The sequence below is a fragment of the Panthera leo genome, chromosome D3 (genome assembly GCF_018350215.1).
Source record: "Panthera leo isolate Ple1 chromosome D3, P.leo_Ple1_pat1.1, whole genome shotgun sequence".
NCBI lineage: Eukaryota > Metazoa > Chordata > Mammalia > Carnivora > Felidae > Panthera > Panthera leo.
The window spans coordinates 45,929,265-45,956,460 of NC_056690.1; the positions used below are offsets into that span (position 1 = coordinate 45,929,265).

Sequence of the window (27,196 nt, forward strand, 5' to 3'; positions counted from 1 at the left end):
CCTCAGTTTCCTTATGGATTTAAAGGGCTGGGTTAGGTGAGCTGCCGTTCTTCCTGGTCTAGGGCTCTGGGCAGCTCAGTCCTGGGCCTGCTGCCAAGGCTGGGGCGTGTTTAGCTTGGGATGTGTAGATAACCTAACCTTAGCATCGGATGTAGAAGTGGCATTGAGTTGGTTTCACGTGGCTCCGGTTGGCAGAACACGTAGTGAGGAACGACAGAATGAATGGGTTTCCCCTGGTGTAAGGGAGAACTTTACGAAACACCTTCAGCTATGTTCCCTCTGGCAGTGAAGGTGTCATAACTGGAATGGCCATTTTAGGAAGCCATCCAAGCTGGAAACCACTCCCTCATGAGTTGGTCAGTCCCCAACCAACACCACCCCATTGAGGAAGCGAACTGGAGTTACCACCTCCCTTGCTCACGGGCCTACGGGTTTACAAAGCACTTTGTGGACATCGATTCCAGGCCCCTGACACCATGGAGGGGCAGGAATCCAAGGTCACAGAGTGGGCAAAGGGTGACCTTAGGTGCTTTGTCATCTGTCAGGTATGTAGTAGAGGGAATACTGCCTTGTGTCATTCATTCAACAAACAGTGAACATGATGACTATCGATTATGAGCTGTTGGTATGCTAGTCAGACAAAAAAGGTGGTCCCTGTCTGTCGGGAGACCTGAATCACAGAAACAGGCCAATTTTTCCAGTGATGAGGGCTTGGTTAGAGGTGCACTTGTTTGAGCCCCTACCAAGGCAGGAGCATTAAATGCCCTCCCCTGTGGGACCTGGCTCAGGGCCCTGACACAGTATTTTTATTTACCAAACATGTCCCAGGCACTACATGAGGATTAAGCAAGTTCATATTTATAACTGCCCTGAGATGACAGCACTACTGGATCACACTCATTCTTTTTTTTTTTTTTTTTTAAGTTTATTTATTTATTTATTTTGAGAGAGACAGTGTGAGTGGGGGAGGGGCAGAGAAAGAGGGAGAATCTCAAGCAGGCTCCACACTGTCAGCACAGAGCCCATACTGGGCCCGAACTCACAAAACCGTGAGATGGTGACCTGAGCCGAAAATCAACAGTTGGATGCTTAACCGACAGAGCCACCCAGGTGCCCCTGCGTCACCCCCGTTCTGAAGCAGAGGTTGAATTACTTGCCCACGGTCCCGGAGCCCGTACACGGGGGTCAGGTTCAAACGCAGGCAGTCTGGCTCCGGAGTCCGTGCCCTCACCCGCTCGCTCCACTCTGTGCTGCGGTTTGAGTCAGGCTTGTAAATGCTTGTTCAGTTGGCTCCAGCTGAACTGGGCAGAAGGTGGCCTAAGTGACCCAAGGGCATTTGCTAACCCTGTGGTTTCCTTATTTAGGTGTCTGCCTTTCTGTCATTCAGGGAGGACCTCTGTGGGTGAGGGCCCAGAGGACGGTCCAAGGTGGACAAGGATTCCTGGGACTCCAGTAATCCAGCCTTGCCCAGTGCCTGCCCTGCTTCCAGAACTCTCTTCAGCCACATCTAGATCCTTCTCACTTCTCTTGCTGCTTTTTTTTTTTTTTTTTTTTTTCCTCGCTGCTTTTTATACATCTCGTGCTTTACGAAGTGCCTTCTGTAGTTTACAGAATAGGAGCGGCACAGGAGCGTGAGCCTGGCACTCCTAGAATTGTTTGTGGCCCTGGCCCTGCCCCTTACCTTGTCATGAGGCTCTCATCCATGAAATGGGAGTAATCCTACCTCCTTTCTGGGTGTGTTTCCTTTGTTTGGACCCTCTGAATCTTCTCCCTCCGTACCCTTTCCCCTAACTCAGGGGTCGGTTGACTGTGGCCCACGGGCTGTTTATAAATAACGTTTTCTGGGAAACAGCCACACCCGTTCATTTCTGTATTGTCTTTGGCTGCCCTTGTGCTCCGCGAACAGAATTGAGTAGTTGTGGCGGAGACCACATGGTCCACAAAGCCTAAACTATTTATTCTGAGTCCTCACAGAAGTGTGCAACCCCCCGCCCCAGCCGCACTCTGTACCGCCGAGGTGTGCACTGGCCCCCTGTCCCTCCCTGCCTGCCCTCACTGTCTCTGCCTTTGGAGCCTCCTGGCTTCTGTTTGGGCCTATTCCTTCTCCCCCTGGCTGATAGAGGGAACTTTCAGTTCTTGTCAGTTTTGAATTCTGTATATTTTACGTGTGGCCACCTCTCACAACCACCGCACCGCCCCCCCACCCCCCCCGCCCTGAATGCCACCCCCACCACCCCACCCCATGCTACCCTCCATTTCCATGCTGTGCTGGCTTTCCACGGGGCCGCAGGGTCAGGTACTCACACTCTTCTCCATGGGAAGGGTCCTGGCTCTACTCCCATCAGATGCCCCTTTCCTTTCTGACCCGTCACCCTGCAGAGCCCTCACGTTTGGCACTGAGCACACTCTCCTGGAAGCATAGACTTTCTCCCTTCCCTGTGGGTTTCTGCATACCTGCCAGGCCCCTCCTTCTTTGCCGGCCCCTTAGGGGCTTGCTGGTGATGACCTAGGGCTGGCTCTCAGCAAAATGGAGCAGCTGCCTCTATAGAGCGACCACAGAACCAAACAAAACCCACATTCCGAGCCTGTTAGTAGGGAAATTTGGCAAAACCTCTTAAAACGTTGCCCTCAAAGTCCCCCTGATAATCCTGGTAACCCCCTCCAACCTTTTAGGTCTTGTATTTTCATGCACTGGTCACAGTCTCCCTACCACCTCCTCCTTCCTCAATCTTACAATAAGGAACCTCCCCACTTGAGTGTTTCTGTCCCCGTCGTGGGGGTGAGACAGGTGATCTAAGTTGTAGCCCCATCCCACCCACTGCATCCATGTCTGCCTCTCCCCTTCCCCGGGGAGGGGAGGAACACTTACGGAGTTCTGAGTGCCTCTCAATGACCTGTGTGCTTTACATGCATTGTTTTGTTTCATTTATTCATCAATCCTGAGGAACAGGGATTCTATCCATTTTAGAGCTATGGAGGCTGAGGTTTGGAGGGGTTAAGGACACTTGCCTAAGGCCTAACTGGGATCTAGAGCTGGGATTTGAACTCCGGTTTCTCTGGATTCTAAGCTGGTTTCTGCTAGACCTGGTGTGTGATAGTTGGCTCCTACGGACGTGGCAGAAACAACCAACTGGGGAATCTGAGGTGGTTGATAGTCTGAAATCAGTCCTAATAGGAGTATTTACACTGTGGGAATCAGTCAGCCTTATGATTCAGGGAATCAGGGATTCTTTTTTTTCCCTTTCTTCCAGAGAGCTGGTTTATCCGCACATGTACCAAGGCCACACTACATATCTTCTGGTTCCATTCTCCCTTTGGGAGTGCTGTACAAAATGTCACCATCAGGGGAAAGAGTGTTGAAAACCAGAGGTTTTTATAAGAATCAGTTACTTGACATAATTTTGTGAATTTCCCAAGGGTCACCACCAATTACTTTTCATCTCAAAAAAAAAAAGTTTCAGCCTACGTGCAATTTAAAAAGCAAGCTTTTCACAGACAACCATGGGGCTCAAACACACTGTTTAATATTATGTGTGGGAATCACAAAAGTATTAGCTATTATTCTCTTTTACAAACTATGTGATATTATATTTTTATTTTTGTTTGATTATATGTTCTTGGAGGCTTTTAAAAAACCAGTCGGAGTTTCCTTGTGTTTTTTTCCCCCTTTTTTGTTTGTGTTAGCATTTTGGATAATTGCACGCTAGTTTATATTTAACAGGGTTATCATTAACGTAGTTTGGAGTTTATTGCTGCACGCTTAGTTACAAAGACAAAAGCTTGTAAAGCGGAACATGCAAGTGCTAGAAGTTCAGGACTTGGAATATCGTGATAAAATGTGTATGCATGAAAGAAAGGGCCGGTCTTGTGCTTGATTTAAAGGCCAGGGTGTACTTATGCCTAAGTTCAATTCCATGGTAGATAACAAACCGTTCAAGAAGAAAATACTAAAATCCTGAGAATACCAAAGATTTATATATGCATAGCACATTGATTTTTTTTTTTTTTAATTTTAAAGCATTTTACTCATTAACCCAATGATTTATGAGAACAAAATGTCTACTTTGTCTTAGGAAGAGAAGAATGTCAGTAGCTGGAGGACAAGTAAAGTCTATAGTTCTGCTTAAGGACAAACATTGGCGTGTTAGGGGACAAATGGTTGATCTGCTGTTGAAAGGTAGTTCTCAGTAAGTATTACGTTTAATGAGTTGAATCAGGTTTGCTTTTGGAGGGGGAATAGTGAAGAAGGAAGATAAGATTACAGATGTCCAAAGTAATGTGTGGGTACTTGAGGGACTCGATTTCTCCATCACAAGACAAAACATCTGATGATGGAAGCTCTACATGCTTGTTTGGGGCTTTACATGGTACAGAATATTTTCATATAATTTCATGAAGTCATTTCAAAAAGGCAGTGTGGTAGCCATTTTATAGATTAGCAAATCAAGACCATGAAGAACATGAACTGTGTATATGGCAGAGCAGGAATTTTGTATTTAGTGTGTTAAAGTACGAAAAAATTCTGTGCCACGGTTTTGGCTAGCCAGCGCCTCTCAGCAGGCGTGGATGCTGATTTTCACGTGATAACCTCTGGGGCGGGCCAAAGAAGCCTGGTTGTGGAAAATTTCCCCAGTAACAACATCTTGCTCCAAATAAGTTTGTTGCCTGTTCCTGCTTCTCACTGCTCACTGCTTGGCTTACTTCTCAGCAAATTGGGTGAACAGATTCAAGACTGGAAAGACCAGCTTTGGAGTTAGACAGCTCTCTCATTTAATCCTTCTGAACCTCAGTGTCCTCCTCTGTAGAAGAGGGATAAGAATTCCTGCCTTTTTGGGGTATTGCAAGCACTGAAATGAGAATGTACCGCGAACCACCTTGCAGAGTTTTGACCCTTGGTGGTTTGATCAGTAAAATAGTAGCTGTTAATCCCACTCACAATTGCCTAGTGCCTTATGTGGTCTGTCGAGAAGCAGTTGAGAAACCTGACAAGGTCTGCTAAGATCATCTGGAGTGGAGGTGTTTGCTTTGGTGGAGCTTATGCTGTGGTACACTGAACAGATAATTTGCTGCAGTTTTAACTTCGTAAATAGTAGTAAAGTAAAATCAGAGCAGTGAAGGAAAATAATACCCCTTCCATTAGGCACTGCATTTCGCCTCTATTTACACTGGAGTCTTGACAATTTCCGTTGCCAAAATAAAGGTCTCAGGGACAGAGAATCAAGGAGGGCTGAATTCACATGTTCAGCATTGTCCGCTTGGAACAGCAAAGTGGTGAGGTTAAGGGCAACAGCTGGTCTGGCCCACACGCAGGCATGTGGAAGATGCTGCCCCAGGGCACACGTGGAGGACTGCTACCTCCACAGACAATTCTAGAAGGTGTACCTTTGCTCTCTTCCCTTGAAGATGCTATAGCCCTCACGATCTCTCATTTTTAGAGAGTTCATTTACTTTTTTACACATGCAGAATTTTAGGAAGAGTATTAGGGGGTTCATGGAGGCTTAGAAATTTCTCCCTGTGGGGAGGGAATCTCAGTGATGAAGCTGGTTTAGGGGTCCCAGAGGAAGATGGGGGTCTGAATGCGGAAGCAGTGCCAGGGCCTCTGACCATCACAGACATGGGACCCTAGCTTGTCATCGTAGTGACATGGATTCAGGGCATGGCCCCGGTCTCAGCTTTACCTATAATCTCTGAAGTCCCTTGGGTCACCCACCTGTGCAGCTCTTGAGGTGTGGAGTGGGTTGAATAGTGTCCCCTAACATTCATGTCCTCTTGGAGCCTCAGAAGGTGACCTTATTTGGAAATAGGATCTTTGCAGCTGTAATGAGTTAAGATAAGGCCCTCCTGGAGTAGGGTAGGTCCTAAAGCCAGTGACCGGTGTCCTCAAAAGGCCAAGTGAACGCATGAGAGACAGAGAGACCCAGGGAAGATGGAGACAGAGATAGAAGCCAGAGAATTGCCAGCAAGCATCGGAAGCGGGGGAAAAAGCAAGGAAGGGCTATTCCTTAGAGCTTCCAGGGGAACCCAACCTGGGAACACCAGATTTTGGACATCTAGTCTCCAGAACTGTGAGAGATTAAATTTCTGTGTATTGAAGGTGCCTAGTTTGTGCTAATTTGTTATGGCAGCCCTAGGAAATGGGCATGGTGGGGTCTCAGAGTTAGACTTGGATTTGGCTCTCTGTCCGTATGGACCAGCCTTCTCTCCCTGGCTGTGGGAAAGGACCCAAGTCCCAAAGCACAGCCTGAAGGCATGTCTGTGGGTGGCTGGGGCTCTGTGGGATTTATTTGGCGGTGGGGGGAAACCTTAACTCTGTGGTGAGCAGTTGTGTTTTTGTTCAGTTCTTTGGCTGTAAACCATTTGTTCTCAAATGTGGTCTCTGGACCAGGAGCCCGAGCATCACCTAGGAACTTAGAAATACAGTTTCCCAGGCCACACCTCAGCCGTCCTGAATCAGAAATTCTGGAGGTGGGGCCCAGCAGTCTGTCTCTGAAGGCCGCTGAAGTGCATCTGGGGCCTATGCAAGGTCTGGGAACAGCACTATAGACAAAGTTCTGTGTGTCTCGCGCTCTGTTGTACCTCCTGGAAGATGTAAACAGTGTCTGGTGTTAGGTGAAGCATTTTTATTTTGCTTCACCGCATTTATCCTGGTGCAAATCAGTGGAAGCTCTCTCCTGATGCGGGGCTCTGCCGAAAGTCCAGATAATTCGGGTTTGAGGCTCCACACAACTGCCATAGGCTCATCCCTCCTTTTCTGTACCTTCCCTTCCATCCATCTGGTGAACTTCTAGACGCAGCTCTGAGGGGTCCCTTTCACACTAACTTTCCCTGCCTCTTCTCTCTGGTGATAGTATCTCTTCTCTTTTTTATGTGTCCTAAAGCATTTCCTATTTACCTCTGTTTGAAGGTCTTAGCTGTTTGTCCAAGTATTCCAACAGGTTTGTTGAAAGCATTCTGCCCTGTGCCAAGGCCTGGGGATACTGTGGGGCACCAGCGAGCTGGGGGTCCCTGCCATCAGAGATAGGTCTTAGTCTCTAGTGTGGGAGGTGGGCAAAAAAGGAGCAACCATAAAAAACTACATAAAGCAAATTCTGAAGAATGCTGTGGAGGGAATCATTGAGGTCTGTAAGCATCTCTTAAACATAGTGGCCAAGAAAGATTTTTCTAAGATGAGAAAGCAGTTAGCCACTTAGGGTGGGACATGGGTTTCAGGCACTGGGGTCAATGTGTCCTAGGGCCCTGAGATGGAAACATGGTATGTTTAAGGAAGAAAAAGAAGGCCAGGGTAGTTGGACCTTGGTGAATGGGGGCCCAGAGGGAGCTGAGGCCCCACAACTGGGCAGGGCCACAGCCAGCAAAGCCTCATAGAACATGGTGGGGCGTTCCCACTGTCTTACAACTGCAGTTAGAAGCGGTTGGAGAGTTACAAAGGGGAGCCGTGCTCCCTGGCTTACGCTTTAAGGGCCCACTGATGGCTGTGTGGCAAACAGCTCGAAGGAGGACAGGCATGCATGTGGGCAGAAATCTGTGAGCCTCCTGCTTCCAGGTGAGTATCCTGCCAAGAGACATGGTGGCCTGGCCTAGGGTGGAGATGGTGAGGGGGTGATGGACTGCAAATCGAATAGAATTGACAGAAATTGTAGGTGACTTGGTGGTCCCCATCGTCACGGGGCTTACATCCAGTTGGAGACAGACTTGGATAATCACCCAGCAAGTGTAAGATGGCTGCTTTGGTGTGTTTTGCAGTGGGGAGGTCCTTGGGTCTGTTGGAGGTGGGCATAAGTGCCATGGTGGGTCCGACCCAGGTGTGGTGGGGAAGGCTGGCTTCCAGGGGTTTCCACTGAACTAAGGTCCGAAGGGTGAGCAGGTGTCGGGTGCGTAGTTAGTGGGGCCGGGAGGACTGGGGCAGTCCACAGGACCAGCCTCAGAGCCCTGGAGAAAGCAGACAAAGGGCCGTGACTAGAGCACAGAGAGTGAGGAAAGCAGGTGAAGTCAGGGCTGCACCGAGGATGTTGATTGTCATCATAAGATTGGTTGGGAAGCCATCAGAGGATTTCCATCCGGGTGGAATCAGAATGAGACCTCTGTTTGGAAATGATTGTTCCGTTGCAACATGGAAGAGGATGAGATGCGGGGAGCCGTAGGTGGGAGGGAGGAAACCAGGGTCCACCACCGTGGTCCAGGAAGGAAATGGCTTGGATGAGCCTGGTGGTGATGGGAGTGGGGGGAAGTGGGTGGGTTCCACAGGGATTTAGGGCTCGCAATGTGGTGGAATGGTCTTGGAGATGGATTGGCCGTGGAGGGTGGGAGAGACCAGAGACCGGGGCATCCAGGACACCCCCAGGTTTCTAGTGTGTGGACCGACAGGATGGTAGTGCTAGCCCTGGTATAGGGAGGGGGGCACAGGCATGATCCAATGCCAAGGGGTTAAAGAAACACTAGCTTGAAGACAAATTACAGACCTGAAAACCCGCTTCTCACTGTCTCCATCGCCCACCCCACCCCACCCCACCCCACCAAGCTTATGCTTTTACCCTCCAAATAGCTTGAAGTGCATACATTTTCCTTTTTCTCTCAAAGGGGAGAATGATATTTCTGCATAGACACGATCTCAAGTTAATGCTCATTTCCAAGTTTTTTGGCCTAAAAATTCTAATAATTACCTTTTAAGGTGAATGTTGAGCATCTCGATTTGCAAAAAACCCCATAAATCAGTTTTTATTCATTTAATTTCAGTTAAAGACATACAATTTCTTTTTTAAAGAAAACAAAACCTCCTTGAGATCGTAAGATTTTTCAAACAGTTCCTAATTCTGCTTGCACATAGTTGCAGTTAATTACCAAGTGCTGAAGTCTGGGTGATCTGGAACATGGAGGGTAAAGATACGATCTCCACGAGAAAAAGATGTGCTTGCGAATCTGCACAATGGTCGGCTGCAGGAACTAGACAAGGACGCAGTGTCGGGGTGATTTCATACTTGCTCGGTGATTCTCAGTACGGCCGGGATGCCAGCCACAGTCGCATCTTTTTCTGGTTTTATCGGTGATTTCTCATAATCGCGGCATGCTTACTGAACACTGGCATTCTGAGCGATGGAGCCATACGGAAACCGCTTCACATCCCAGATCTGCCACTTCCCGGGTGTGACCTTAAGCAGATTCCGTAATCCCTGTGGAACCCAGCTCTCCTCTCTAAAGAGGAGGAAATAGCACTTAATAATCAGATACCTCATGCCATGGCTGCCGAGATGAAACCAGATGATTTCTGTAGAGCACTTCGCACAGTGCCTGGCACATAGTGAGTTCTCAGTAAAAATCTGACGTGATTATCGCAGCCCATGTACCCTGCTGGTTCTCTGCAGATTTTGTAGGGACTGACGTCACCCTGTAAGTGAGGGAACTGAACTCTAGGGAGTTTACTTTTCCCGCCAAGTCACGTAGAGCTGGGCAGAGCAGGGATCCCGTCTAACCCGTAAGACCATACTTCTGCCACTGTGCTTTATTGCCTTTGACACGTGCATCGTTTTATCCAAACAAGTTTTGTGACCTTCCCGAGCAAAAGGGGTTTTGTCTGAGGATCCAGGTGGTGTTTTTTGGCGCTTGTACTATTCCAACACTTGTCACTGTCTAAGAATATACGCTGGTGTTTGGTGTCGTTTACCTGCTCAGCCCATGTTTGAGTATGGATGTGTCCATGGGGAGCAGCTATGTGTAAAGAGAGGGACTAAATCGGGTTTTTTTATTCGGCCCTGTTTGCTGCAAATGCAATGCTGCAGTTGAGGCCAGGCTGATTGGAAGAGATGGGAAGGATATATTTCAATCCAGTCGCCCAGGCTGGATACACCCTCTCTGCAAGCTGTATTTCTCAGAGCTGGAAAGAATTTAGCCTGAGGAGCTTATTAAGAGGTGTGACATTCGTTATGTGTGACTCTAGTTCTTTTGGAGCCAGGAAAATAAAAGTCAAGGCTGGAATATAAGGAAATGGATAAGATACGTGCAGGCTGGTGAAATCTGGGCTAAAAATATATATATTTACACGGGAGTTTAGCTTTGATTTTATATTGTCACAAATTGTTACCAGATGCCTGCATTTCAGACTACCGAGCTGATCCGAGAGTGTGAGTTGGAAAACAAATCACTTTGCCATTTGGAATGCTGATTGATATTTTAGAAGTTTCTTTTTTGTTTTCAAAGGGAAAATAATGCATATTCCAGGCCTAGCAAACAGAACTTTTATAAATGGCAATTAACAGAAGATCCCCAAGGGAGGAGGTCTCCTGTTTCTTTTTATAACCCTGGCAAAAGCAGTTGAGGTGACATTTTATTAACATTGGCATCTCCCACTTGCACTGGGAGCTGGCTCAGCCCCATGTAACCATGCCCAGAGCTAGTAGTTTCGTTTCCATTTTCCTTCAAGCTCAGGTCAGAAGAGAAGCACAAGGGGCGCCTGGGTGGCGCAGTCGGTTAAGCGTCCGACTTCAGCCAGGTCACGATCTCGCGGTCCGTGAGTTCGAGCCCCGCGTCGGGCTCTGGGCTGATGGCTCAGAGCCTGGAGCCTGTTTCCGATTCTGTGTCTCCCCCTCTCTCTGCCCCTCCCCCGTTCATGCTCTGTCTCTCTCTGTCCCAAAAATAAATAAAAAACGTTGAAAAAAAAAAATTTAAAAAAAAAAAAAAGAAGAGAAGCACAAGAACACTTCTGTCTGGGATAGCCGGCTTCGTGTGGTCTCCCTGTGGCAGGACCCCGGCTCATGGGATGGCTTGTCCATTTCCCCCTATGGTTTCAAAAACGTGGCCTTTGGTCTTGAGTCTTCCTTCGGTTTGGACTCAACAGTGTTCCCTTCCCCTACAGGCCGTTTTTCTTGCTGGCATTTGAATGACTCATAAAATGAGTTTTGAGTGGCCTGACGCCTCTGCTGTGTTCCCCGAATGCTTTCTAAAAGGTGCTGCTGTGTGAGAGTATGTGCTGATTTTCCCGTTGGAGTTGTTGCAAAGTCGCCTGGATGGCTGGGAGAGCGGAGTCTGAATTCTGGCTCTGTACCTTGGATGCTGTCAGACTTTGGTGAGAATCAGTCTGGAAAACAGGAATATCAGATCTGAGCGGTTGGAGAACTGCAGGAGTAGAGTAGAGTGAGGTCACTCCACAGCCCCCGGATGGGCCTTGGTATTTCTTACAGGGGCCAAGCTGCAGATTTTCAGATGGATGAGAAGGGACCTTCAAGAGGCCCAGAGAAGTGAGGCTGCCATGCCCTCCTGAGCTCCCTGTATGTTGGAACAAAAGGATGAGAGCCCTTGCCCTTGCTCACTGGGGCTAATGTTGGTCAAAGTCTTCTCAGCTGTGGCCAGAGACCTGGAGGGTGCCAAGACTGAGTGATGCAAATACTTTTACATTTCCTCTTTAGCCCATCCCAGTTTTGTCCTCCTCTGTTAGCTGCATCTACTCTGAGGGAATGGATTTTTATTATAACATTTTTGGCTTATCCGGTTGACCCTTGAACAACATGGGTTAAGGGCGCTGACCCCCCCATGTAGTCAGAAATCTGCGTATAACTTCTGACTCCCCCAAATCCTAACTAATAGCTTGCCGTTGACCAGAAGCCTTCCTCATAAGCAGTCAAGAAACACAAAGTTGGTATGTTATATGTAATATATACCAAATTCTTGGGGCACTTGGGTGGCTTAGTCAGTTAAGTGTTGATTTTGGCTCAGGTCATGATCTCCCTGCTGTGAGATCGAGCCCTGTGTCGGGCTCTGCTCTGACTGTGTGGAGCCTGCTTGGAATTCTCTCTGCCTCTCCTCCATGCACATGCACATGAGTGCTCTTTCTCTCTCTTAAAACAAATAAACATTTAAAAAAATCTGCATAGAACTTTTGACTCCCCCAAATCTTGACTAATAGTCTGCTGTTGACTGGAAGCCTTCCTAATAACATAAACAGTATGTTATATGTATTATATACCAAATTCTTAAAGTAAGGAAGAGGAAAGAAAATGTTACTAAGGAAATCATAAGAGAAAAGCGAGTTTAAAGCATAGTACTGTAAAAAAAAAAAAAAAAAAAAAAAAAAAATCCTTGTATAAATAGACCCCCAAAATTCAAACCCACGTTTTTCTGGGGTTACATGTATAGTTATTCTTGTTCCGGCAGTCCTGTTCTGAATTAGCTGAACAGTCTGAAAGTTCTGAAAGTTCAGAAAGTTCTGTTCTGAAAGTCTGAATTAGCTGCAGACACTGAGCACTGAGAGCTCCTAAAAGAGGGACGGAGTTGGGATCCTGTGAGCCTCTGGTCACATTTCATCAACCAGTCAATACATAACCTTGTTTTATGTGTGGTCCTGTGTGAAGATACCTTTTTTAATAGCTATTAAGTCCTTCACATTGAACTTCCAGCCAGCAGTGACTCATGCCTGAACAAAGCTTCTCTCAGACACGTGTTTCTCCATTGGGCAGATTGCAGCCGTCTTGCACAGAACAGCAAATAGCACTTCAGGTTTTTTTTGCCTGGGGGCCATTTTAAACAGCAAAGTCACCAACAAAAATGTGAAAAATGTGACACTGAAAGTCCATCAAAAAAGGACACTTGTTTACAATATGGGAGCTGAGACAGGAGGGCAGAGCCTCGTCTTGTCACCTCAGCTTGCAACAATTTCCTCTGCTCTTCCTATGCACCTGTCCACGAATGACTGTGAAAGCATTGTAAGTATCGATTTGGGAGTTACAGATAAATTTGAGCAAGTAGGTGAATTCACAGGTATAGAATCGGCAAATAATGAGAATCGACTAGACTTTATTCAGGTATTAAGTGCTTGCCGTGTGCTGGAGGCTGTCTTGGAAGGAGTGTGTTTTCTGTTTTACAAAGGCCTGCCTCCATGCCTTCTCGTATTTATTCCTGATACCACCCTTGACAGGGGAAGGGCTGGCTTTATTGTCTTCCCTTTATTGATGAGGAAACCAAGAACTGGAGAGCTGACTTGTCACCGGGTCCCAGTATTTTAATCGAATCTGCGTTTCTGGTTCTGAACACTGTTTTCTTCCCACCATGCTGTGCAGAGAGGTGTAGGTGCAACGTAGGACAAGTGCTTTAAACAATAGAATTTGAAGGCTGACATCATATTTTAATACTGTCCAGAAAGTTATTTTCCTAACAGTTTCTCAGTGATCTCATTAGATAAAGGTGGCATAGCGTTGTGACTAAGAGCATAAATTTAGGCGCCAGACTTACCTTGAATCCTGACTTTGCTACTCACTACCTGTATGACTTTGGGTAATTGATGAGTAAAGTAAAACCTTTGTGACTCTTGATTTCATGGTTTGTAAAATAAAAATAGTAATGACACCCAATGTGTGGGGTTCATGTGAGAATTGTGTGAATTCATATTTAGTGCTTTGATCTGTGCCTGGCACATTGTAACCCTCTGTGTTAGCCGTGATTATCATTTAGCAGGATGGGTACTCAGGAGATTCGTGTTGAGTCCATCAATGATGACTCTAAAAATTAGGCAAATGGTAACGTTTGGTTGTAATTTCACAGCCCAGAGCTAAGAGGAGATTTTGCGATTTTCCAGTCCTTTTGATCCGTTTGGATGACATGGTTCAGACCTGGAAAGTCTGTTTTAGGGATTTATTTATCCAGTTTGACTGTCAGTAATCAGCAGATTAAACAGACTTTTGTCAAGTCTGTGTCATTTTTGGTGAGTGGACAGCTAATCAGATGAGCAAATATGAGTGGGCACCTGCTGGGTTTAATAGTCCCTGCCAGTGAACATTCGAGTGATAGAAGGTAAGAATATGAGATGTCACAAGGCAGAGCATGATTAACACCTATAAAGAGCACCTTTTCATGTCACCTCGAGATCTCCATCTTTACAGCTACTAAGTATTTAAAATTGCCAGAGTTTTCCTTTCCTTCCTTCTGCTAGTCAGCATCTGGTAGCCATGTCAGTAAAAAGGAGTTGTGTGCCCCACAGGGATGGGGAAACCATATCGTGTGGAAGGTCCTCAAACAGAAGCTATCCCTGGACCCATCAGACCTGTATCTTTCTAAGCAGACCTGCGGCAGCCAGCCCATTTCCTTGGTAATACCTTTGGTGTCACGAGCAGAAGACAATTGCAAAGAACGTAAAGATATTTCCAGATCTGTACAATTCTGGTACGGTAGTTATTTGGAAAATCGATTCTTTTTCTTTTCTCTCAAAGCCCTGATTTGGGGCAGTCAGGTTAATTTTCTGCATTTCTCTGTCCCCGCCCCCATGAACCCAGGTCTCACAAAACTCTTTAGAGAAGATGCTTCAGTCTGGAGCGAGGACATAGGGCAGTAGACTAGGAGAGCAACACAGGAGATTCCTATTTGCTCCCTGGAAATAGGGTTTGGAACTTGCCAGCCCTGGAGGATGGTGGTGGAGGCTTTCTGTTATTTGCTTACAGAAAAATGCAGACCTGAAGTCATGATTGTCCTATTATCAAATAGTAGATTTTGCTTTGCCTAACCTGCTTGGATTCATGGTCTAAGCCCATAATAAAGTATAAAGTTGTCTTATTTGAAAACTCCTAGCAAGAGAACAGGGCACCTTTCCTATAAGCAAGTGTTTTGTGACACATCTGAAGTAGACCTTTTACACTAGAATAGTTTTTTCTAGTATACGCTTTTTATCAGTGAACAAGTAATTCTTTCTTCAGAGGCTGCGTTTGCTCAGCCCGAGGCAACGGTGTGAGATAACACTGCTAAATAGATTCCAGTCAGATGATCCTGGCTGTGTGAGTTTATAAAAGACCTCTGTTTAAGTTCAAAAATAAATAATTAAAACACATGCACAGACTAAAGGTTGTTGGTCCTAGTGAGATTAAAATTAGTCTGCTATATTATAGAGGTTCTTTATATTTTTCTCAAAAGAATTCATGGTGGTTTGTTTTTTTTTTTCATCGAAAGGTCTAGGTAGAAAAAAATGATAAAGGTTTTTGAGTTTTGTTTTTTTAAACTCGCTGTCAAGTTAAAACATCCTCACATCGTGCCTGGACTCTTGCGAGTCTCTGGAGAATTATAAGGTAATTCTTATCTATGGCTCCTTTGAAATTGCCTGCGTAAGATAAGATTCTTCCAAGCAAGGACTTTTCGAAAAGATGTGTTGATTTTTAAGTAGGTGTTTTGGTGATGGATTACTAAAGTCTTGAATTGAGAAATGGGAAAAGTTACAGGCAGTCCTCTTCCAGTTTTCTTTTGTAAGCCCTGCGCCCAGGTTTGGGGCCAGGCACACGGTGTGCAGAGTGGATGCCACATGGCCGTGCGCTGTCCTTGCCTTGGCGCGTCTGTCCAGCCGGCCCTTCTTGAAGGGACCTCAGCCCATCTGCTGTTCGAAGTCAGTAGAAGGCCCAATGTCAGGGTGGGAGGTGGTGGTCCCGGGCGTTTCTCCAAATGGTTCCCAGACATGCTTTGCAGGGGCCATACGTTCCTGTCTGGTCTTCATCCTGAGACTCCCTTGTCCGTGAAGGTCCCCTTCTTCTTTTAAGATTTAATTTTTTTAATGTTTTTTAATGTTTATTTTTGAGAGCTAGACAGAGCATGAGTGGGGGAGGGGCAGAGAGAAACGGAGACACAGAATCTGAAGCTGACTCCAGGTTCTGAGCTGTCAGCACAGAGCCCGACATGGGGCTTGAACTCATGAACTGTGAGATCATGACCTGAGCCAAAGTTGGACACTCAGTCAACTGAGCCACCCAAGTGCCCCTAAGATTTTATTTTAAAGTAATCTCTACACCCAGCATGGGCCTTGAGCTGAGAGCCCCTACATCAAGAATTGCATGCGTCACCAGTTGAGCCAGCCAGGTGCTCAGGTGAAGGGCCCTTCTAAACACGAGCCGGCCTGTGGACTGGGATAAAAATCTTGCTTTGAAAAATGAAAACAAACAAACAAAACCCAGAAACCAACACTCGCTTTATCTGTTATGTTTCACCTTCATACTTTCTCATAAAACGGTTTGCTGATACTTTTTGGGAATCTGTGTGTCAGAAAAGTTGTATCTAAATTACAGTTGTGTTAAAAACGAATGACAGAATCTAAGTAAAATCAGCGGTAGCCCCATTACTGCTAACACTGGTGTTACTCCTGGGGTGGGGTTCCATCGTTCTTCCACCCTCTGTCCCCTGTTTCTCGGACCCGTGACCACCGGGACTAGACCAGTCACAGGATGTGGGCATGAACTGTGCTTTCAGAGTTCGAAGATGTGCGTGTGCCTGCATATTGTATTTTGTAAGTGGCATCATGCTTTATGTGTTTTGGATTGCTTTTTTCTTTTTCACTAAGGCAAAAAAAGAACCACATTTGTAAAGTAGCAACATGATTTTTTTTTTATTAAAAAATTTTTAATGTTTATTTTTGTGTGTGAGAGAGAGAAAGAGAGGGAGCAAGAGCGTGAGTGGGAGGAGTGTGAGAGGGAGAGAGAGGGAGACACAGAATCCGAAGCAGGCTCCAGGCTCCCCAACACGGGGCTCCAACTCACAAACTGAGATTATGACCTGAGCTGAAGTCGGATGCTCAACCAACTGAGCTACCCAGATGCCCCCATATCATCTAGACTCTTTAAAAAAAAAAAAAAAAAAAAAATTGTGATAGGGGCACCTGGGTGGCTTAGTCAGTAAAGCATCTGACTTTGGTGTAGGTCATGATCTCATGGTTCATGGGTTTGAGCCCTGCAGGGGGTTCCACACAGACCGTGTGGAGCCTGCTTGGGATTCTCTCTCTCTTTCTGCTCCTACCCCACTCATGCTTTCTCTCTCTCAAAAATAAGTAAATAAATAAAATTGTGATAAATCCTTTGGAAGCATGTTTTTATAATCTAGATAATCACCTCTAATGATTTCTGGGTGTGTTATGTTCTTTTTAAGCAAGAGCAAGATATTGTTAGTTTAGATAACCAGCTACTTAATGTCCTAGTACCCTTAATGTCCTGATGTCCTTCCAGAAACTTAGGCAGCATAGGGGGCATGTACCTGATGTTGGTTTCCATTAGGCTCATTTTTTCAGGAAATGTCTATTGATGATAAACACCATTTGCTGGGCCTGGGCAGAGAGGGTTGAACAAAATGTCATTGGTTCTCACCCTCAGGGAACTTAGAGTTCTGGACGGGATGTAGACAATCAGAGAAGTAAACAAGTAAGTACAAATATGGGTATAAGTTCTGCTAAGTGTCCTGGAAGAAGAGAATGTGGGCTGTGGAAGAGATTAGTGGAGGAGGCATAACGGCTTCCACGGGGTGGAGTCAAGGAAGGCTACCTGAAAGAGGTGTCTTCAGCAGCCGGAAGAGAAGCCACCGGTATGTGAGGAGTGTGTGGAAAAGACATACGGACAGTAGAGGAAACGATGACATGTTCCAAGGCCATGTGGCTAGGAAGATCCTATTTGGGGAAAGAAATGAAAGACGGCCAGTGTGGCTGAGAATTATGGGGTCAGCGGGGGAGATACGGACACTTTTCGTGCTGTGTGGGCTTCTTTAAAGGGTTTGTAGTTTCTTCTTCATGCAGTGGGAGACATTCAGTGGGTTTGAAGCCCAGGGCAACAAGGTCCAGTTAGTTCACACCGGCTACCCAGGAGATGAGCCGTGACCAGGCTGGGAAACCAGGGTTCAAGGTTTGTTTCAGAAGTAGTCCGGGCAGTACTTGTTGGCACTGAACGTGGATGTGTTGGGGAGTCAAAGATGAGTCCTGGGTTTGTGACTTGGCTTCCTGGTACCACTAGCTGAGGTAGGGCAGCCCAAGGGGGGATTGGTTTAATGGGAGAGGAGGAGGTTGAATTCGGCACATGAAGTTTGAGCTGCCCTTGAGAATGCCTCGTGGAGGTTTAAGAAAGGCAGTTGGGCACATGGGGGCCTGGAGCTCCAAAACGAGCGGGTTGGTGAAACAGATTTAGGCATCGTCAGCCTGTAGATCGTGTTCAAGGCCAAGGGAGAGGGTGGACTCACCCAGGGAAGAGGTACAGAGAGATGATAGAGTGATTGTTTAGTTCATCCAAGATCCCAGGGCTGAGCAGTTAGGGAGCTGGCGTTTGAACCCAGACAAGTTCTAGAGTCAGGGCTCTCCTCTGGTGTGCCATGCCACCACTGGGGCTCTGCAGCCACCCAGGTGGTCTGTCATTGCTCTTCTTTGAAGGGGGCAACATCATAAGGAAGTTGAATCGTTTCAGAAACTTTCTGTAGTCTAGAACACTGCTTACCCTAGAAGTATCTCATGGCTCTTTCATCTCTGATTACTTGGATTCGGAAATGAATATGAATCTGGATATGAATGGTTAATTTCACCTTGCAAGTTAGGGTGAGGCTGTCTCCCTTTAGCCCATGACTGTGTGTGTTGTTCTCTGCCAGTGCCCCCACCTCCCAGTTGATGCGGGCTAATGTTGTCATGGCGATGGTCTGCCCCAAGTGTGTGCGGCCTGACCTCCCAGGGCCCCCAAATCAGCCAGCAGCGTAGGCAGTGCGTGGGCCACTTGTGGGCTGTGTTTTCCAGTGTATTTTTTAAAGCATCTATACCTGAGTGGCCGATTGCAGACGTGGGAATGAGATTTTTTTTTCCTGCATGAGGTTTAACCACAGGCCAGCCTCTGCTGAAAGACGGGTGTGATGTCGGGAAAAGATGGGTTTCTGTGCATCAGAAATTGCTCCCTGCATCCGTCAACCAAACCGAACAGAGCGTGTAAGCCCGCCATGCTTAAGCTTTACATAACATAGAATTTATCATTTTAGCCATTTGTAAGCATACAGGTCAGTGATGTTAAACACTCACATTGTTTTGCAGTTAATCACCAGAACTCTCTTCATCTTGCAAGTCTCTAACTCTGTACCCATTAAACAGTAACTCCCCATTGCTCCTTCTCCCCCCAGCCCCGAAAAGCCACTATTCTGCTTTCTGTCTTGGAATTTGCCTACTCCACGTGTCCCATATAAGTGGAATCATACAGTATTTGCCTTTTATAATTGGCTTTTTCACTCAGCATAACGTATTTCCATGTTGTGCATGTGTTAGAATCTCCTTCCTTTTTAAGGCTGAATAATATTCCGTGGTGTGGATATTGCACATTTTGTTTATGCATTCATCCATTGATGGACATTCAGGTTGTTTTCACCTTTCAGCTATTGTGAAAATAGTGCTATGAGTGTTGGTAAAAATCACACTAAAGATTTTGCTCTTTTTTCCCCTCACCAACTAGAAACGATCTCTCACTTAGGGGTGATTTACAAAGGTTGGTTGGTTTGAATGCAATGATTTCTCATCAAACTTGGTGCCTGAAAGTTCACATTTCAAGGGAAATGACTGATTTCCTGTCTGCTGGAAAGAAGCAATTCTAGCGAATTTTTTTTCATGTGTGTGCAAGCAACTGGTTAAGAAATTAATCATAATGAGCTATCTTATCAACCTGTTATTTCTTGCCCTTCCCCCTATTTTTTTTGTTCAGTAATGATGTCAATCGATACTTTAATACTACCTAGATATACCATAACAGTATGTATTTATATCTGTATGTAATACGAATACATCATTTTTCAAAACTACGTATTTTTTTTCCTAATAAAAAGGAATACCTGTTTGAGACATTTAGAAGAAACAGAAATTCAAATTACCCATAAACCTATCACCCAGAGATGACCAGTTAATGTTTTGGTATAGGACATGCACACACATGGGTGGGTTATTATCTGTCAGTTATTGTTTGTTATGGTATATGTATGTGTTCTCTGTTTTTATTTTATTAAAATTTTTTTTAATGTTTATTTTGAGAGAGAGAGAGAGAACGTGTATGGGAGGGACATAGAGGGGGGGAGAGAGAGAATCCGAAGCATGCTCCCTGCTGTCAGCACAGAGCCCGACCTGGGCTCAATCCCACAAACTGTGAGATCATGACCGGAGTTGAAATCAAGAGTCAGATGCTTAACCAGCTGAGCCACCCAGGTGCCCCTGTATCCTCTCTTATTAAATACTAGGGGGGCGTCTGAGAGGCTTAGTCAGTTAAGCATCACAATCTTACAGTTCTTGAGTTTAAGCCCTGTGTCGGGCTCTGTGCCGACAGTTGGAGCCTGGAGCCTGCTTTGGGTTCTCTGTCTCTCCCTCTCTCTGCCCCTCCCCCAAACTGCACATACCGATTTGTAAGTTTCTCTTCTTTCACTGAGGAAGCCCTTATGAACACCCTCCCTTGTCATTAAATCATATCCTGATGAGTGTGACTGTTTGTGCCTGGGTAGCAGTGCATTCTCAGAAATGTCTTGAATTCTCTCGGTGGAGGTGACACCGTGGGAGTCAGGTGTCTTGTGAGTTCTGTGTGGAGCGTGATTTCTCTGCTGAAGATCTTAATGGAGGAGAGAGAGTGGCATTTCCCTCATTTTACAGTAGAAAAAACAAGGAGTAGAAGTTAGGTCTGAATGACTTAACCAGGACGGGGGAAGCTGGAAATAGAAACCAGATCGTTCATTCACTGCCTGGTGCTTGATTCACTCTATAAAGCTAATCTCAAGATCACTATCAGCGGAAATTATTATCCCTAATCTCCTGGGAGTATGCTTTAATATTTTTCTGTTTGCTTAATGGTAATTTCAATTCCATGTCTGTTTTTTTTTTTTTTTTTTTTTTTCCCCCACTTAAAAAAATGAAAAACTTTCCAGACTTCTTTGGGAGACTTGGGGATGTTTCCTCTCACGTGGCTGGAAACCTGTATAAGCCTGGGACCATCCCCTCACCGCCCGAACTGAGAATCCTCAGGCCAGCAGCGGGCCAGTTTTTTCAAAAGCTGTTTGGAAATTCAGAGTCTGTTTTACTTACCAGTTGCTTCCTTTTTTTGGCGGTTTTATTAGCTCATTCATTCAAAATACTCCTCTTTAAAAGGCTAGCAAGGTGCCATCCTTATGGAAATCATATTGGTTAGATTCTGGTTGTAATCTGTATAGTGTTAATTTGGTGCTGATTGTTTTGGGGATTTGTGAGGTGCTGATTATTTTGTTCAGTCATTTTTCAGGGGTTTACTGTACACCTAATATGAATTAGTTCTGGACTTAAGGACCTGTGAATCCCTTAGAGAGCTAGTCAAGAAAATTCACTGGGAAGGTGCAGGGCTACGGTGACAGCAATGCTCAGGAGACAATGGGAGCAAGGCGGGGCTCTGTCTGCAAAGAGAGGCAAGAGGGGGCAGGGAAGGGGCCATTCTAAACCTGAGCCCCTGCACCCTAAGTTATGCCCTGGGGGAGCTCAGCAGGTTGTTTGCCCTCATTGGAAGGAAGGGTGTGTCTGGGGGAGTGGAAGGATGTGCAAAGGTACAGGGCGTGCAAGGGCTTGTGCCCTTCTGTCCATTCTCACGCTTAGAAGCAACAGGCAGTTTCTCATCAACACTGTAGAGCTGAGCTGGCAGCTCTCTGGGTGACAGCCATGGCTGTGGGCAGGACAGATGGTGGCAGCTCCTGGGACTACTGCTGCCCCTTTCACACCTGAGGCCCCTCAGGGTCACCCAAGGGCAACCCTTGAGGTATCTGATGGGACTGTTGCCAATTTGCTCTTTAAGAGTTAAAAAAAAAAAGGCGGGGGGGAGGGGCCTAGGTGGCTCAGTTGGTGGAGCATCGGACTTCCTCTCAGGTTATGATCTCAAGGTTCGTGGGTTCAAGCCCTATGTCGGGCTTTGCACTGACAGCATGGAGCCTACTTCAGATATTCTCTCTCTCTCTCTCTCTCTCTCTCTCTCTCTCTCTCTCTCTCTCTCTCTGCCTCTCTCCCACTCATGCGTACTCTCTCAAAAATAAATAAGCATTAAAAAAAAAAACAGACGTGGAACTCAATCAGGTATTTGCCCATTCGTATTCATTGTGGCATTATTCACAAAAATCAAAAAGTGGAAGCAACCCAAGTCTCTATCAATGGGTGCATATCTCAACCAAATAGTTGAAACTGCTAAGGCTGAACCTACTATTTAGCCTTAAGAAGGAAGGAAATTCTGACACATACACGAAGTGGATAAACTTTGAGGACATTGTGCTAAGTGAAATAGGCCAGACACAGAAGGACAAATGCTGAGTGATTCCAGTTACATGGAGTACCTGACCTAGTCAGAAATCAGAGATGGGAAGTAGGGTGGAGGTTGCCAGCAGGGAGGGGGGGCGGGGGTGGGGGTGGGGGGAGGACTAGGGAGTCTATGTTTAATAAGAGCACAGTGTTTCAGTTTGGAATGAAAAATTTCTAGAGATGCTGCTGATGGTGGCATAACAGTGTGAATGTACTTAATGCCACTAAATTGTGCACTTAAAAATGGCTGACATGGCAATTTTATGTTACACAAATTTTATCACAATAAAAAAAAGTTTTTCTTTAAGTTTTGTTTTGTTTTTTTAAGAGAGAACGCCTATGTGCACAAGCAGGGGAGGGGCTGAGAGAACCCCAGGCCGGCTCTGCGCTGTCAGCCTGGAGTCCGACGTGGGGTTTGATCCCATGAACCTTAAGATCATGGCCTGAGCCTAAATCAAAGAGTTGGACTCTTAACTGCCTGAGCCACACAGGCGCCCCAATAAAAAAACGTTTTAATGGCAGAAAAAAGCAAGGCAGAGAGCAAAGCTGCCCTCCAGGCTGGGGCTGCCTGTCGAACCTGGAGGAAGAGTCCCTGGCCCCTCCGCTTGGTTCCTCAGGAGGAACTCCCCCTCCATATCCTTGCCGATGACAACAAGGACCAGGCTGTCCTGCGGCAGAAGAGCAGTCAGACGTTTGCACGAGCCGTCTGTGCTGGAGGGTCCCCTCGACCCCACAACAGGTACCCGTGACACAGGGTCTCCACTAGGCTCCAGCAGCCTAAAACCCTGGTCTGGTGGTTAAATACATTAAACCCGTAACGCCAGACCTTTTACAAAGAAGCTGCCTCTGTCAGGAAAACAGTTATTCTGTTCATGGAGCCTTAGAGTTCCAAGAGCAAAGCTTGCCTTGGCCCAGTCCAAAGTTCCAAAGTTAATTTTTTGAAAACCCATCATTCTTCTCCAGTTGGGTAAAACTTTCTTATTTCTTTGGCAAAATAGCTCTCATTGGAAAGTAAACTTTGAAGTTGTTTGAAGCTAAAAGAGCTTTCAAAGGTAGCAGAGACAGAAAGAGCTTCACTTCTTTTGAAATAAACTTCTGGAGAACTCATCAGAATTTGAAAGGACTGTGGGACAGATGTCCCAGTGCTCACATAAGTAGTGAGGGGGTTTGAAGTGGTGTACGTGACCTGCAGAGATTCTCCCGAGACTCCTTTGAAATTCCGTTGGTTTCCCCTAATTGGAGCCAGCCGACTGTGGGGTCATGGGTGGCCTCAAGGCAGGTGGCTCCTGCCTGGCTTGGCGGTGGCCCTGAGTGGGTCAGCCAGCCCTGAGGGAGGGAGGGATCACCGAGCAGCCTTCCATCCTTCCCGGCTCCCTTCTGGAAGACAGCCCCACTCCTTCTTGTGAGCCGTAGTTCTGGAAGAGGCGAGACACGAGAATGAATCTGCATTTCCAAAGTGCCACCTCAGACTGTGTAGTGTAGACCTTGCCCCGTTCCTTACCTACCACCTCCTGGCTCTGAGGCCTTGGGCAAATTACACACCATGTTGGGACCTCAGTTTCTCCATTTGTAAAATGGAAGTCAGAGTAGTACCTACCTTACAGGGATGTGGTTAGAAGTAACACAAAGAGGGGGGCACCTGGGTGGCTCAGGTCATGATCTCGTGGTTCATGAGTTCAAAGCCCGATAATTGGGCTTGCTGCTGTCAGCACAGAGCCTGCTTCAGATCCCCTACACCTGCCCCTCCCTTGATTGTGCTCTCTCAAAAATAAATAAAACCCTAAAACACACACACAGAGGGGCACCTGGGTGCCTCAGTCAGTTAAGCATCTGACTCTTGATTTCGGCTCAGATCATGATCTCACACACGGTTCCTGAGTTCGAGCCCCACATCGGGCTCTGAGCTGACAGCTGGGACCCTTCTTGGGATTCTCTTTCTCTCTCCCTGCCCTTCCCCTGCTCATGACAGCACACTGTCTCAAAAATAAATAAACATTAATTAAAAAAAGTAAACCAAGATATCTATAAAGCCTTTGGCAGAGTGCTTGGTATGTAAAGATGAAATAGAAGTGTAACCAGGATCTGCCGGCATTTTGATCTGGTGTGATGTTCCTCCTGAGAGCCTTAGTGCTGTTGGAAGGAATGTCTGAGCACCCACAGCATGACTGTCCCCTTTCTTCCACACCTTCACTCTGGCCTCTGGAGGGTTGGGTGGCAGGGATGCTTCCAAGCCTTCCACTCCATGTTTCTGGGTTCCAAGACCACTCAGCCAAGGCTCCTCAGGCAGAATGTTGATGGGCCTTGGTTCCCTTTATGCCCCCCCATGCTTTTTATTAGTCTAAATGCAGAAGCCAACTGCTGGGTTTTTATGAACCTGGGAAAATGGGCTCTTGATGATTATGAGGCATTAAGTCTTAGAGCCAATTTAATAGGCACAGACCAGCATCAGAGTGAGCCTTATTTGTCCTGAATCTTGACAGGCTTCAGGTTTGAAGGACAGGTGTCCGAATCCAGGAACAGAATGTCTCAGACTGAGCAGGGCTGTTTCAGGTTATAGAGCAAAAATGAAAACCTTTTTTCACATGTGTTGGCTGCAAAGAACGTGAGAGTTTGCACTTCCCTTTAGGGATGATCAGATAGTGTTGTACATGATGGCCGTCTCCTGGGCTTTGCTAACATGTGACCTGGGCAGCTGGGCAGTCCCCTCACCTGGATTAGTGATCGCCTAGGTCCCTCTCAGTGCTAACACCCAGCAAGACTTCCCTGGTTTGCTCCTCCTTGGCCCCACCTGGCCTGAGCAAGGGTCTTCCCTCCTTCTTGCTCCCACGACACCTTGAACATACCTGTTGGGGCATTCTCCATTTTTTAAATTCTCTCCTAATGTGTCTCCCCACCAGATTGTTCTTTTAAAAAAAAAAAAAAAAAAAAAACAACTTTTTTAAAAAAAATGTTTATTTGTATTTTAGAGACAGCGTGGGCAGGGGAGGGGCAGAGAGAGGGAGACACAGAAACGGAAGCAGGCTCCAGGCTCTGAGCTGTCAGCACAGAGCCTGTCATGGGGCTCGAACCCACGAGCTGTGAAATCATGACCTGAGCCAAAGTCAGATGCTTAACCAACTGAGCCACCCAGGTGCCCTCTGCCAGGTTGTTCTTGAAGGCAACACTATGCTCTTTTCATCCTTGATTCCCCAGTACCTTGTCTCAGGTGTGTAACAAGTGATGAATGAATGGTTGAATGCATACCCAAGGGATGGTTTATAATTCCGGTGAGCTTTGTCCCAGGTGGTGTGGGAGAAGGTGTGGCATTGAACCTTCCCATGGGATATATGCTTTTCTTGTCAGCCCTGCATGTCTTTTCATTTGTGCCTCTATTTCTTGGTAAAGCTGTACGAAGTTTTTCTGTTTTGTTATTATCTAACTTTTGACAGATCAAGGTGTTATTATTTTTCCTTGTGATTTTTAGGAATCTACCCAGCTTTCAGAGAGGGCTCTCACTTCTTTTTTTTTTTTTTTTTTTTTTTATGTTTATTTATTTTGAGAAAGAGAGCAGGGAGAGAGAAAGAAAATCCCAAGCACGCTCCATGCTGTCAGTGCAGAGCCCGATTCGGGGCTTGATCTCATGAACCGTGAGACGATGACCTGAGCCAAAATCAAGAGTTGGATGCTTAACTGAGCCACCCAGGCCCTCTCACTTCTAGTCTGATGTCATCCCTCAGTTTCTGCCACTCCCTGGAACCCCAGCCACCTGGGGCTGGCCCCCACCAGACCTCCACCCACCACACGTGCCTTCCCTGGACTTCTGGTTCCCCATGATTCCATTGGCCTTGTGTGCCTGCCAAATGGGCACAGCTCAGAGCTCACCTGCATTCCAAGCTCTGGCCTGTGAGAGTAATCTGGAAGTTTTAGAGCTATGTTTCCCCTGTCTCCATACTATGTCAGGAGCCACCCAGAACAGGGACCAAGGTTCTTCACTCTTCTTTGTCCCTGACACCTAGGACTGTGAACACTTGTGTGTATGTGATGGTGACACTAAAAATGCCGACAATGCCATCTTGCTTAGATTCATATAATAGAGACGGCTGGATCTGGAGCCCTGCCTGTTTCCCCTGCCACCCCATTAGTACCAGCCTTTGCTTGAGAACAGTGGTCTCTAATCTTTCTTGGGATCACATAGACTTTCTTTTAGAAAAGAGTGGAAAATGGGCATATGTACATACACACATACACACTTCACCTCTGGTTTTAAAAGTGCACAGAACCCCTAGGAGGTCAGGCACCCAGGTTTAAGGATCTTGTGCTAAAGAATGACACCACTGAACATCCTTAGGGAAATAAAATGGTAGCTGATTGCATTTATTTTAGCCCACTGCTTTCTGAAAACATTGGTTGCAAACAATGTATCCCCCACCTTCCAGGTTGTTACGAATATTTTATTTTCCACAATAACCACGCGGTGCCGATGAGGGGCCATTCAGACCCCTGGGACAGGCTCTTGCAAAGAATGCAATTCCACTGCTGTTGAACCCAGTTACATCTAAGTGAATATTCATGTGGTTTTAGGCACAGCTCTTGTGCCACAAATTCACTTTGGAAACCTTTCCTGAACAGCCTGGTAATTAGAACTGTGGTTGCTAATTACCTATACGATGAGGCAGATGTGCTAATAATATATTTTCAAAGGGCTCCGAAAGAGCTGTTAAAAAATTAAACTACCTCCCCAGATGCTGACAGGAACACAGAGGGACCTTAGAGCGGGTATTGTCTTCCGTCTTGTTTCTTGGATGCCTGAAAGTGCTCTCTAGTTCTCTCCTAGAAAACAGGATCAGCCTTTAATAAAAAGGGAGTCCTTTGCAAGCATGGCTTCCTTTAGAGGCTAGGGAAATGAGAAGTTAGGGAAATTGAAGTCTCAGAGCTCCAAACAAACAACACTTTGATGTGTACATCAGGGAGGTTGCCTGTTTGGCCTGCAGGGAGAAAGAGGGGGGTGGGCAGTCAGCAGGTGGTGGGTGAAGCAGGTCGGCCTGGGCCCACCTTCCCTTCCCACCCGCTGCCTGTTGCTGTGGGCCGGACACAAACCAAAAGGAGCAGTTCAACCCCCATTAAAAAGGAAAGGGACCGGCCCTGTAGTGAGGTGGGTGAGGTAGTCTGCACCCTGGCTCTCCCACCGTCTGGCTCTG

The 27,196-nt window shown here is 46.4% G+C and overlaps 1 protein-coding gene across 5 annotated transcripts in view; it reads left to right on the plus strand.

Moving 5' to 3' along the window:
- The window catches only part of CABLES1 (Cdk5 and Abl enzyme substrate 1), a 129,344-nt gene that overhangs the window by 21,364 nt on the left and 80,784 nt on the right, over positions 1–27,196 (plus strand). Inside the window, exon 1 of one of the 5 annotated variants that reach the window (XM_042910326.1) lies at positions 4,149–4,187. The exons of 3 other annotated variants lie outside the window; for them this stretch is intronic. In XM_042910326.1, the coding sequence (XP_042766260.1) occupies positions 4,156–4,187 (32 nt within the window). In that variant the 5' untranslated portion in view covers positions 4,149–4,155. Of the gene's footprint in view, positions 1–4,148; positions 4,188–27,196 lie in introns of those variants that run through there. One more of the 5 variants, XM_042910329.1, reaches the window with a different exon arrangement.